The sequence below is a fragment of the Malaclemys terrapin genome, chromosome 11 (assembly GCF_027887155.1).
Source record: "Malaclemys terrapin pileata isolate rMalTer1 chromosome 11, rMalTer1.hap1, whole genome shotgun sequence".
Lineage (NCBI taxonomy): Eukaryota > Metazoa > Chordata > Testudines > Emydidae > Malaclemys > Malaclemys terrapin.
Genome location: NC_071515.1, coordinates 49,815,790 through 49,829,066, shown reverse-complemented (window position 1 = coordinate 49,829,066; position 13,277 = coordinate 49,815,790). Strand labels below are relative to the sequence as shown.

Sequence of the window (13,277 nt, the reverse complement as noted above, 5' to 3'; positions counted from 1 at the left end):
TGGTAATTGTTTCTGACAGCAGGAAGATGTTGAAATCCAAATTAAAATGTTGCCATTTAAATAGTTAAAATTTAAAAAACATATCCATCGGTATCAGCTTTTCTAAAACCCTTAAAAAAAACCTCAAGTGTGAGCCAACATCACATGACAAGGTACCTCCACTGTGGAAAGGAATCAAGTCTTTGAGATATGTCTGAGCTATGCGAGTTGGTCATCTATCATGGAGCCTGATCCTGCACCATTTAAGTGAATGGGAGTTTTGTCATTGGCTTCAATGGGAATAGGATCAGGTCCATAGATCCTTCCTTCCTAATAAGTATTCCCTTCCCTTTGTTCTACTTCTGAGATGGTGGATTTCACAGACCATCGCCTGCTGAAGACTGCCTAAAGTCACAACTTAGCTTCTAGCTGCGCTCACTCCTCCCAAGACTAAGCTTATTTGACCTACAAGTAATAAAAACTAACCCACCCCATTCCACTCCACTCAGAAACACGTGTGCGTGTGTATTTACACACACACACACACACACACTTGCAGATAATTGTCTGCTTCTCTGAGGTAAATTAGTCCATTTTTTTCTGTACAGAATATTTTTAGCCATATTGGCCTTTGACAGAAAGAGAATAAATTCCATGACTTTTATTCAAAGGCAAGTGTCAAGGAGATTGAATGGCGAGGTAGGGAACTGTTAAGATCAAGGGGACAGATTTCAAAGGCACTTAGGCCTCTAAAGGTGTAGGTAGTTGCCTAGTGGGATTTTCAAAACCATCTCAGTAGGTAAGGCACCTAAATCCCATTGACTTCAGTGAGACCTAGATACCTAACCTCATTCTGTGCTTTTGAAAATCTTACTATGTGCCTATCTGCATCTTTAGCCTCCTAAGTGCCTTTGAAAATCTGGCCTTTAAGTGACTGGTTTCAAATAAGGCTCAAGCAATTAGAGTACTGATCATCAAAATCACATTGCAGCCAGTGTTTCCCACCCTCCACACTCATCCTCATCCCAAGAAGAGTCCACCTTTCACTTTTAGGCTACCCATTCTAATCCAGCCCCAGATTGGCAATCGTTGAAATTCATGACTATTTTGATGGCCGTTTGGTGGCCACATGAAATGAATTGTGTTCTCGTTCCAGCTCTGGTCAAGAAGTATCTAGGTCATAAAATCATCAGCACAATTGGTTCTAATTGTCACCTTTATGATTGTTTCAACAGCAATTTCTAGCTTGAATGGTCCTGAAGCTGGAATTACCTTCCCAACAGTAGAGACAGTCCCTCCAGGACAGGATTGAGACACATTGGTGAGGCAATGTGGGGAAACTTGCATTGCTTATGTCCATGCTGTACCTGTTCAGTGGATAATCAGCTTCATTCTCCAGGGGTGTTTATCTAGCATCTTTCATACACCAGTTAATTAACTCTCAATTGGTGAACTTGATGGGGTCTGATTCTTCAGAAATGCTTTTCAACCACAACTTCAGAAGTCAATGGAAGTTACAGGTGCTCAACACCACTGAAAGTCAGGCCCACAATGAAATACTTTTTAAAGAAAATAAGTAATTCTCACTTGAATGTCCAGGAATGGAGTCTGGTTTATTTTATTTTTTTAATAAAACAGCAATACAACTTCATAAGAGCTAACCACTGGGTTTTCACAAATCAACGAGCAAATAAACAAGGCTGAATAATACAATGAGCACTGTGTTTTGTTTGTACAATGAAGAATTGTCTTTTTTGTTGTTGTTGTTGCATCTAGCCAATACATAATTGCCTTTTATGTAGGACAAAAAATTCAAAACAATATTTGGTGCCGCTGAAAACGTAAAACTAGTTATTAAAAGAGCCATTATTCTAGCAGGTATGGTAGATTCCCCTGTCTAACACTGAGTTCCAACTTCCTTTCTAACCTCCTCTCTCACTCTTGTTCTGTTGCTGACCACTTTCCCAAACAAATTCCTTCTGGGATGAAATTTGCCAAGCTTGTTTCAGCCCAAGATGAATTTTTCTTTAAAACATTTGAACAGTGTCAGCTCATGCATACTGTAGTTATTCAAGAGTTTACAAATATACTGAAATGTGCTCAGGCAACTTAAAACGGCTAATGCTTCAAATGTGCCTGGTTTTGAAAATCTCACTAAGATCTGAGATTTAAGCTGCGTTTAAAGAATATTGAGTATTTTTAAAACTGATAAGAAATGTTGTGAGAAAAACTTGGATCCAAAATGGCCGCATTTGAAGAGTACTGACTTTCAGTGTTGTGGGTTTTATCAGGTAGACAGACAGACACAAACACATGATATGTGCCATATATATGTATGTGTATAAAATGCTGACCTCTAATTTGTATGGTACAGTATCTATTCAGTTATCTAATTTACCATAACTGATGGAAGATTCACAAAAGATACATATGAGCTGTCTGGATATTAGTTGCCACAGCTGCTCATGGATAAATTAACCATTCACGTCATGTTTAGCCAGCATGCTTTCTTCCCCGCCCCCCCCCCCCCCCAACTTTTATTTATTTATTTTTTTGAGAGAGAGAGAGAGAGAGAGAGAGAGAGATAATGAATTCATGTAAGCTCTGAATTGAAAACAATTACATCTCCTCCCACAGTAGCTGATGATACTCTGGCTACAGCTGACACAGGCTACTAAGGAAGAAATTTTAGTACGAAGTGATGCTCTGGGAAAGGGGAAAAGATACTTGCCAAAAAGGAGCTGCTTTTAGTTACTGGAGATATTCTCATGTAGCGTAAAATTATGTTAACTGTTTTTGTATTCATTTTATATTTAACTTAATCATATTAACTAAAATATATGGACTGAAACAAAAATATCTATTACTGTAATGAAACCATTTAGTGCAGATCTGAAGTAATATATTATTCTCTGTTTCCTAAAGATTCAGAATATATCAACCCAAGAATGAGTTTAATTGAAACATGAACATTTTAACAGCAAATGCCAACATTTACAAAATGAATTATATATAGTGCCAGCCATTCAGACCCAAAAATTAAGAGGTGCCCTCAGATGATACTAATGGTATTAGATGCTGGATGTAACTGTTTGTAATTACACCAGTGCATTCCAGATTAAAGATATATATTAAGGAGCACTACCAGGGTGTGGGCCAGAGGAGGAACCTTTGTGGATTTATTGCTTTGTCAAATGAAACATTATGTGCTTATTTTCTGTTAATCTATATTTACATGTTTATGCAATTAGCCCTTTATTCCATCAGCACAAAGTGGAAACGGACTGGTGATAGCACAAGGCGGCTTTAGTGCACGGTAAGACACCAACATAAACAGATTTCAAAACAGAGAGCATTGCTGTTGCAAACAGTTGTCTCTTTTATTATCGTTACTGCACTCTCTAGTTTTACTGGAACTGTTCTGCTGCCAACTAATTACCAGAATGGCAAATAGCATGGGTCATTTTCTGCTGCATGCAGCTACAGAATTTCCAATTAGTTCAAAAATTTCTAGTGTCTGAATCTTGTTACAAGAAAAGGATGGGGGAGATGGGGATGGATAAACTTTAAATCAGGTTGTATTATATTTAGCAAACTGTTGTTTTTATTTTTCTCCTGTGGATGCTTCTGTATGATTTCAAAATGAAATACAGAGGTTAAATTTTCACAGTGTATTATGAAATTACATACAAAAAGGATATAATGATGACTTGATATGACATGAAGCGATACGTCTTGAAAAAACAAAATGAACTCTCAGCTTAGGCAAATTCCCCACCTCAGTTTATAAATGCATCATGGACTCAAATTCATCAATTCTTTGTTTAGTGTTTCCTTTTCTGATCTTGCGATAGGAGATTGTATTGTATCTAGAATAACTATGTCTGGAGATATCATTTTTTTTCCCTGAGCCTGGCTGCTCCTCAGGTTTCTCCGCCTGGAAGTTAAAACTGGGGCTGGTAGGAGGGCATTCCTCCCTGTCATTTTCTTGCTTCTTTAAAAGAGACTCCCCACCATTTTCTTTCTTGCTTTCTATCAGCTGCACTTCCTTCTCCTCGTCCTCTTCCACATTCTCTCTTTCTAATTGTGTATCAGCTTTAATTTGCTCCTTGGGTTCAAGCATCTGCGCTTCTTCCTGGGCTCCTGCTGTTTGGAACTCCTTGGCCTCATTAGCACGAGTAGCTGTTTCTTCCTGAGAGTGCTCTGTGTTCCTTTCCTCCTGTCTAGTTATTTCACATTCTTTGGTGCTTACAGGTATAATCTCCTCACAGGGCCCTGTAGCAAAAACCAATTAGTTTCGGATAAAGTATGGGACGGGGGATTTCTTATGCTGCAATGTTAAAGTTGCATTTGAATTTTAGTCTGGATTCCATAGCTCACATATGCAGATCCCCACCACCATGAAACTACAGGATAAACTGAGCAACCATTTTCCAGAACAGGACTATGCGTCAGAAGCTAACTATATCTTGAGGCTGGATTTTCTATCACCATGAACACTCAGATATGCCGTCACGCCTTCTTTGTTTATACCAACCTGCCCATTGGTGGATTTTGTATCTAGCATAACTATTTGTACCAATTTGTGGTTTTTACCAGTACCCTCCTCTATACAATCTATCACACATCCATGATCTGTCCTTGAAAAGGAGAGGGAGTGTGGTAGCACATGGGCCTGGGAGTCAGGGAGACCTAGAATCTATTCCTGGACCTGCTCTGTTATGTTAGATGAGTCACTGTGCCACTGCTTCCCTTCCAATCCTTTGTCTGTTTAGACTGGAAACTTTTGGGGCAGGAACTGTCTCTCTCATCATGTGTTTTTACAACACCTAAGCAGCATGGGGCTCTGATAATGGTTGGGGCCTCAGTACTGTAATGCAAATCATAACAACTTCCTTCTTCAAGGAGTGGTGTTTGTATGTACACACCTGAGTACTACTATCTAGTTAAAATAAATAAACCACTGGTTCAACCCCCCCAACTGCATGCAGTATTCTCCCAAGTAACCTTGTGTTCATATTGTCTTCAATCACTTCAAACCCCAGCCCTTTCTGTCCTATTGTCTCCACCTAGTCTCAGTTTAGAGCCTGATTCTGAAAATTGTTATTACTAGATATTAGTGCTCCCAGGCATAACTCATTGGCATGAATGGTACCACAGCCAGAATTGGGCCCTTCAACTGTAAATTCTTTAGGGCACAGATCATGACCTTACTTGTTTTGCAAAGTGCCATGCACATCTATAGCATTATAGATGTGATAAATAATATCAATTTGTGCACCTTAATGATGCTGGAAAGTGATGGCTTGTGACATAATGTGAAATCAAATCTAAATATAGTGAATGTTTTGCCAAGGTTCGTTATGGCTAATGTAAATAATCAGTCTTAATGCAATGTGAAGGTCCTGAAATCAAGCTCTCAAAAGTCAGGAAATGCCAAAAAGTCAGGAAATTGGAAAGGTGTCATGGGCCATGGTTTCTCTTTCAATGTCAACACGGTCACAATCTTAGAGTCAAATGATGACTAGGCTCCTGCATGGGGGTGGTGGGTGAGAAAGGGCACAGGGAGCCTTTCTACCCTCTCGCTAAGATGGACATGCTGGCCTGCCATCTCCTTCCAAGTGTGCAAGGAACTAATGCAGCCCATGCTCTTATGAGGCAATCTTGTGCCATTAATATTGCATTAACAAAGTGTGTATGGGGCAGAGGGAGGATTGCTGGACTTGTTTGGACTGGAGGTATCGGGGGGGGGAGTTCTTTTGCTTTTTTGCATGTTGATCTTTTCTGTAAAAATAATTCCAGAGCTATTTGTGGCTTGAGCTGCCAAGATCAACAGGCTTCATCAGCTAAGCTAGCACCGAAGTCAACCTCAATTATCTTGAGCATAGTTAACCATAACTCTTGGAGGTAGAGTCACAAAAAGACTTGGGTGCCTAACTGCCAGTTCAGACTCCTAAATCCCAGATTTGGGGGTTACTGGTATTCACAAAAACCCAGCTCAGCTGCCACCTAACCCTGTAAGTACCTATACTCACTCAGCACCTACATTTCAACCGTACAAATTCCTAGGTGCCTAAATTTGTGTCTCGGGGCATGCGCACTGCTGCCTAGATCTAGGCATCTGAACGCCTAAGCTCCAATGTGATTCACAAACTGAGGGAAGATAGGTGCTCCACCTCCTAGCCTATCTGTAGGGCCCGATCCAGTAGGCGTGCTCAGAAGCTGCCTAATTCCACTCAAAATGGCTGAAGTAGCACCACCTCTCTCATAACTTTTAGCCCAGAGGTAAGGTTACTCACCTGGCTTGTGGGAGAACTCTGGTTCAAGTCCCCCCTCTGCCTGATGAGGAGAACAGGATTTGAACAGGAATTTGTCACCTCTCACATGAGTTCCTCAACCACTGGGCTATGGGATATTCTGATGGGGGCAGCCTCAGCCTCCCCAGTTGAAGCTATTTCACTTTGACTAAATACTTAAAGAGTCAGTGGGCCAAAGAGCACAGGTGAGAATGATTCGATGGCCTGGTGCGTAGGGCACTCACTTAGGAGGTGGGAGACTCAGTGTCCAGTCCCCTCACTCCAAATTATTTCGCCAAAGAGGAATAGCTTCACTACACAGCTAACGTCTGCTTGCTGTGTTCCCATCCTCTATTATTCAGATAACAACCCCCTTAGTCTATTCCACTGGACATTATATGCAGCAACCCAGACAGGGTTTCCAAGATAGCGGAACATGGAACCAGTGTAACATCACTTCCTTGCACAGTTGTTTGCCTCCACAGAGAGAAGGTTCTACCTGCTTCTCCTGCAAAGTGTGTTGCTCCACTCCTGGATCAAGAGTTACAAATGTGCTATAAATTCCCTCACCCACAACAAAGAGGTTGGCTCTCCTTACAAGCTCAACAACATCTTGCTCAAACACTATTAAGCCTATTGAGTTTTCAATCTCTTCCTGCTTCTGCAAATGAGCTTGTAAATTCCTGTAACCAAACAACTTTGCTGTGAGTGTTTTTTTAAAACCACAATATTTTTATGTGCGCACAACTAACAGCTCACCAGAATTTTCTGCTGCACATGCTCAGTCCTGTATATTCAAACCTTTAGGATTTTGTTTTAAAACCATTCCCCCTCAATACAGGCCAGATTGTGATATCCTTACTCGTGTTGAGTACACTACATGGCGAGTATCCCCAATAATGAGACTCACTGAAGAGAAAGATGTTAGGCAATGTGAGTAAGGGATAACAATCCGGCCCTAAGGGCCAGATTCTTGTCTGCATTCCTGTTCTACTCAGTTTAGGGAAGTGGGGGAGGAGAAAGTTTAGGGAAAGAGTTATGACTTCCTAATCCTGTGGGTTGGTCTACAATGACACAGTGATGAGTTAGAGTCACCTCAGGGTTTATACTATCTAAATCTTTGGCATGGGACCCTCAGCCAATAGAGAATCAGAAAGTTATGTTCTTGATCATTCTCGCCATTCTCAAGGAGGCACAGCAAAGATTTTATCCCATGAGTCATAACATTGTTCAGTAGATCCAGGATATTTTATCTCCTCAGTTCTGGATGTGTTACTGACAGACCAGACAGCATGGCATTCTAATCCTTGATTCTGTCAGACAATGCAGCTTAAAAGGATTGAACACTGTTTCCCTTGTGGCCAGCTGTGGTGGTTTAAGGCAGGATGTGGGTCTCCAATTTGAAAGGGGGCTTTGCCATCTGGAAGAGACAGCATCCTACAGCTTCAGGAGTGGGCTCATACTGCAGATCCCTGGTTTTTATTTCATTCCCTCACCTAAGGGCAAGCACAGCATGCTGCATAGCAATCGGCTCAGCACAAAGACTTAGCAGCATTTTGCAGCAAGTAGGCTTTTTCCTACCCTGTGAGAGGCTGTAGGAAAGCACAGTGAGACCCCAGATGCATGGAATCAAGCAGGAGTCCATCCTAGCATTCTAGGAAATTTTGGTATTTCTAGGCCCCATTAACTCATACTCTACTATTGGTTATCAGCACTTTAGCCTTCCTCCATTCATAAGAGTAAGACCCTTCCAGGAGATCCAATTAAAAACATTGGAACAGAACTGCAATAACTTAGACAATGTTTTCATCATGGTATCAATGAGAGCAGACAGGCATTTTTCCAAATGTAATTTGTTTAAAAAAAAGAAACTTAAAAAACAGAAGAAAAAAAAAGACTAAAAAGACAAGAAAAGTGGGAGTTGCGGGAATAACCAGCTGGATTGAGTTTTTGGAATTAAAATGAATTTTAAATGAACTGGATTTATATAAGTGAACATACAATTTGTTAATCTCTCCTTAGGAAATGATGAGTCATCATAAGTTCACTTGTTTAGTGCAGACAATTGGTTCATCTACTCTGGTTTCTAACAGTAATTGTATCATTGCTTACACTTGATGCCTCAAGGGAAGAAAAACCTCAAGAAACACGATTTTTGTATTTTGCCATTAGGGGAACCCCCACTCTAAATCAGTGTATGCCCTGAAACATGAGACATTTTCTCTCAAAGAATCAGAAGAAATCAGAAGATGGAGACATATTAGGTCATCTAAACCATACAATTCTGCCAGAGAAGGATTAGTCCCTAAAATTAAGGTAATGGAGCTTTCTGTAGGAAAATATTCCGAAGTCTAATAGATTTAATCTTTGGGACATTTTGCCTGATATTTAAAGTCATCTTATTTAGCTCCAAATATATGGTATTTGTATGTTTTTGTTATTTTTCCAATGCAAAACAGATGTTACTAAAATCTGTGATCCTTACACCCATGAGAGGGAAATAAAAGATTTTCAAGAGAAAGAAAAATGAGTCCCAAGTTTCAGTGAGCTGTTCAATTAAGATTCAGCCTATCCTTCGTTCATTCATTAAATGTAAGACATAAAGCTAAAATTAAATCTCAATTAAGCATTGGTTTCTGTGTGCTGAAAGCCTCAATAACCTGGTTTTGAGGAGCTTTCAGCAAAGAAATAAGTTTTAATTAACATTGCCTTTTTCCCCCTCTGTGAAACCTTCTTGCTCCAATGCCACAATTAAAAAGTGGGCATTTGCTAACAATTACCACAGGGTGGTATCTGAGATACACTATCACACTTGCCCTTTATAATTAGAATAAGAAGCTATGTGGTAACTATGTGGTGTCTGTTACCAAATGTTGATATTTTAATAGTACCACTGTTCTTCCTCTTTATGGTTCTGAGAAGATGTAACAGTATCTGGCATCATAAATACCAGGAATCTCATTAAAATTTGTGCAATCCATAGTATTGTGAGGTCCCAGAATGATACATTCTGAGATATCATCAGTGAACCAGGAAGTTCTGAAAGAATTTCAGAGGAGGGAAGATAGAATAAAGAAGAGGCTAGTTTAAAGTTATTTCTGTGCTGAATGCCTCCCCCCCACCCCCACAGCCTTGTGAAGGTGGACAATCAGTTCAGAAAGGAGTTATGAGGACTGATGATTTCCCCATTGTTGTTGCCCTATAAAGGTGACAAAGAGTTGGGAGCTACTGGAAAATGTATCATTCGTGCACTGTCTTTTGCCATTAGGTCTTTCAATGAGATGGTAGTAGATGGATTCAGTGAGAATCTGAAATAAAGGGGAACTGCAAAGTGAATATCATCATTGTGTTTGTTCCATTTAGTGTTGAAAGATGGCCTCACCTCATGATCTCACACTATTAATGCCCCTCCTCCAGCACTTCCCTTGTTTTGCCAGAGACTTTGGCAAGATTTTTGGAGGACCTAGACTGGTGATATCAAAGGAAGCTGACACCTCAGCAGATGGTCTCACAGCTAATTAGGAATGGGATGTTGAAGCTTGCACATCCCCTTCCACCTCAATATCCCTGCCACCTCAGTTGAGATGGGAGAGCTGCAACTCAGTTTCAGCCTTGTAGGAGGTAACGCTCATTGGAGGCAGTGTAACTGGACTGGAAGTTAGGAGATCTACTTTCAATTCTACTTTTGATTTCCAGCTCCACTGCTGACCTGATGTGTGAATTTGTGCAAGTCGCTTCACATTTCTGCACCTCTTTTTCACTTCCCACCCTTTGTCTGTCTTGTTACTTAGACTGCAGGCTCTTCAGGGCAAGCTGTCACTCATGCATTTATACAGTATCTAACTTAATGGGAGCCTTATCACAGCTGGGTTCTTTAGGTACTACTGTAATACAAAAAATAATTAATAATCCCACCATCCAGGCCCTCCAGAGATCTTACCCAAAATTGTCCCTTCACCAAAAAAAGAAGGTAGTCAAGATCTGATATTTCTAAAGTAATAAAACAAACAGGAAAATAAACTTTCCATTATAAAAATAATCAGAGTTGGATTTCCTGCCGTGCAGAGAGCAGGGAAGTAGAAAATACTGACCCACCAGAATGAAGAAAGACCTAAAGGAGGTTTCCATGACTGCCAGGAAAATAGCTAAAGATCTTGGGGGAATGATTAAAAAGGACACTGGAAACTGAAACAAGATAAGAGGATTGTTATGGGTGGATGGGGGAAGAGGAATTTAATTGTGTGGTGAAAGTGTCCTTGCCTTGGGAAAGAGCTGTTAGAAGAGCCAATGCAACCGGGGTAGGTATTCTACAAGTGGCTCATTTGGGGCCCAATCCTGTTCTTATTGAAATCTATTGGTGTTTTGCCATTGAGGTCAATGGGAGAATGATCAGGCCCTTATTGGGAACCAGGATTCTAGCAAGCCTTGGGAATAAACTATACAGTGAGGGAGGCAAAACAGGCTCATTAGACCAGTTTTCCAACCATCTCACCCTCTCCCTACACTGTATTATTACAGCGCAACAGTGACATCCAGTCGCCAGCTGGATTAATCACAGGTGGTTTGTATATTCCCTCAAGACATATTCTATACTTGCTTCTCCCATTCAAAGGTGGCAGACTACATTTAGATGGGTATCTCCTATTTGTCCTATTTGGCACATCTCTATTTTAAATGACGCTTTAATGTTGCAACAAATGATCTATTCAACATTTTGCCTGTGGGGTCCTAAGTATTAATTAGGCTAAATTGGTTAGGTACTAAAAAGCTGCCTGCAATTTAGAGATAAAGTGCTTGTGGCCAGGCATTGGGGAGAGGGGAGTCTGTGAAAGATTACTTACTAGGTTTTATTGTACACTTGTAAGGCAATACCGTTGGAATATAGATGTCACTTTAAGAAGGAAAAGCCTCCATCATGATTTACTTTCTCGAACCTATGGAGCTTCTATGAAATATAATGTAGCCACTGATAAATGTTTATATATTGTTCCTTTCCTTAATCAAAGCAAGTGTAATTATCCTCAGATTCTGAGGATACCATATGTGGTAGTATTTATACAGTTCTTCTGCACCTATCCCTGAAAGTTCCATATAGTAATTCTCTTTATTCATATGACTTTAACATTGATTCAAGTGTGAAAAATATTTCAGAGTTATTTTTCTGTATTTTTCTAAATAGATCTATGCTGCATTTGATTACTATTCATGTGCAAGCTAGTATGGTAAGAGCTGGAGATTCTACATGAATGATATTACAGTCAGATGGGCTTATGAAAAAGAAAGGTAACTATAGCAATCCCTTCTCTAAACAGATACGCTAATTATCAGATACACTAATTCAGGCACGTTGTACCTTGCTGTACCAGTGATGTTTTCTAAGGTTCTGCAGTGCTATAAATCATGAGTGACTTACTGCTCAATGCAGAATTAGAATTCGGATAAGTTTCCTATCTTGTTATTTGGAAAAATAAATACCCATGCAATTGTTCTCTTCAAAAGTCATCCCTATGTTCATATGGTCAGCAAAATACCATACATCAGACAGCATTTCTCATTACCTTCTCTTGATTTTTCTTCATCAGTTCTTGTGTTCTCGGAAGGGATGTCAGCTGATCCCTCCTCTAGAGTTGCATTGTTTTCCTCTTGTTTTTCTTTAGAAGACACAAGACAGTGAGAAAGTGACTAATGACAGGAGTTAGTAATGATGATGATGACTAGTTTTCATAGTTACATACTGTCACCTGTATATGATAAGTGGAAACTAAAAACTGCTTATCTCTTGAGCTCTTACTACATCTTGCTGTGCTTGTAGCAATACTGTAGACAGCTAATAATTTCTCTTTCTCGTTGTTTCCATTCCTTGTTAGTTCAAATTTATATCTGATTGTGAATCACCTCTTATCCTGGTTTAGGTCTATTCATGTGTGTGGAGTTTCTGATAACATGTAAATTACATTCTATTATTCATTATGCTATATGTAAAATAAAGGATTGGGTTTTCTTCCCAAACAAATTGAAAAGAGACAGTATTGTACTTTACCTTTGCATTGCTTCTCCCCATCGAGAGCACCACATATTGTGTTGTCCTCTACTAAATTCTTGTTATCCTCTTGATTTTCCTTTTTAAGTGGAGCTTCAAGACTGGTTTCTGCATTTTCACATGGAACTGTCCCAACAGATTTTGCTATTTCATCAATAATATCAATGACCTGCAGCTGAGTTTTTTCAGGTGGTACATTCCCATTGTACTCAAGTATGCTAGATGCAATTGGGACTTCTTCGGTCATGATTACTGTAGTGTCCAATTAATTCCTTTGGGTCGTACACTTCCACTGAAGTCCCAGTATCCTACAACCACTGCAGAAAAAATAAGCTATACACCTTATTACCTTTCTTACTGTTCTACCTCCCCCCCTCGAATAGTCAAAAGCTTCTCTTCTTCTGAAGGCGTTGTAGCAAAACAGAGAACAGAGTAACAATGTCAGGATTTGTCTAGGATTTGCCAGCAGTCCCCTTCTACAAAACTATCCAATCAGCACCTTGCTTGTTGCTTAGATCTTCCAGTTGCATAATTAAATGCACCATTTTAATTTACATAAACAAACAATCTGAAGCAACAAAGCTTTTGTGCTGGCATGCAGAGCGGGTCTTTCAGCATGTCAGCCCCATGGTAATAAACAGAGATTTTGTACTCTTGTCACAATGGCTCTTTGTGCGTTCGCCTTGTAACAGGAGCAACAATTGTTCTAAATCTTTAAGCCATAGTGAGTGACCACCTTTATTCATATTAGTTATGTGTAACCAGCTTAACATTCCCAACCAGGTTTATGTTCTGGTAAACCTTGAAATACTGTTGGTCAGACAATGGCTTCATTTTCTATTTGGTAAGAAATAAACTAGCTTGTTTAATAAGTGCACATATTTTGCATACAATACAGTATAATGCCACTTTCTTTAGTACAGCATCACTCAGGCCAACTGTGTCCAAAAATGCTTTACAGA

The 13,277-nt window shown here is 39.8% G+C and overlaps 1 protein-coding gene across 1 annotated transcript; it reads right to left on the bottom strand.

Moving 5' to 3' along the window:
• Nucleotides 1-2,588: 2,588 nt before the first annotated feature.
• Nucleotides 2,589-12,665, bottom strand: ERMN (ermin). The gene is made up of 3 exons (XM_054044543.1): nucleotides 12,316-12,665; nucleotides 11,834-11,926; nucleotides 2,589-4,254 (listed from the first exon to the last, which is right to left on the bottom strand). The coding sequence occupies exons 1-3, from the start codon at nucleotides 12,560-12,562 to the stop codon at nucleotides 3,764-3,766; spliced, it is 831 nt and encodes a 276-aa protein (XP_053900518.1). The 5' UTR covers nucleotides 12,563-12,665; the 3' UTR covers nucleotides 2,589-3,763.
• Nucleotides 12,666-13,277: the final 612 nt, after the last annotated feature.

Coding starts and splice junctions, on each gene's coding strand:
- ERMN (XM_054044543.1), bottom strand. CDS start 12,562: ATGACCGAAGAAGTCCCAATTGCATCTAGCATACTTGAGTACAATGGG. Junction 11,927..12,315: donor TGGGGAGAAGCAATGCAAAG/GTAAAGTACAAT, acceptor TGTCTTCTAAAG/AAAAACAAGAGGAAAACAAT. Junction 4,255..11,833: donor TGAAGAAAAATCAAGAGAAG/GTAATGAGAAAT, acceptor TTTTTGCTACAG/GGCCCTGTGAGGAGATTATA.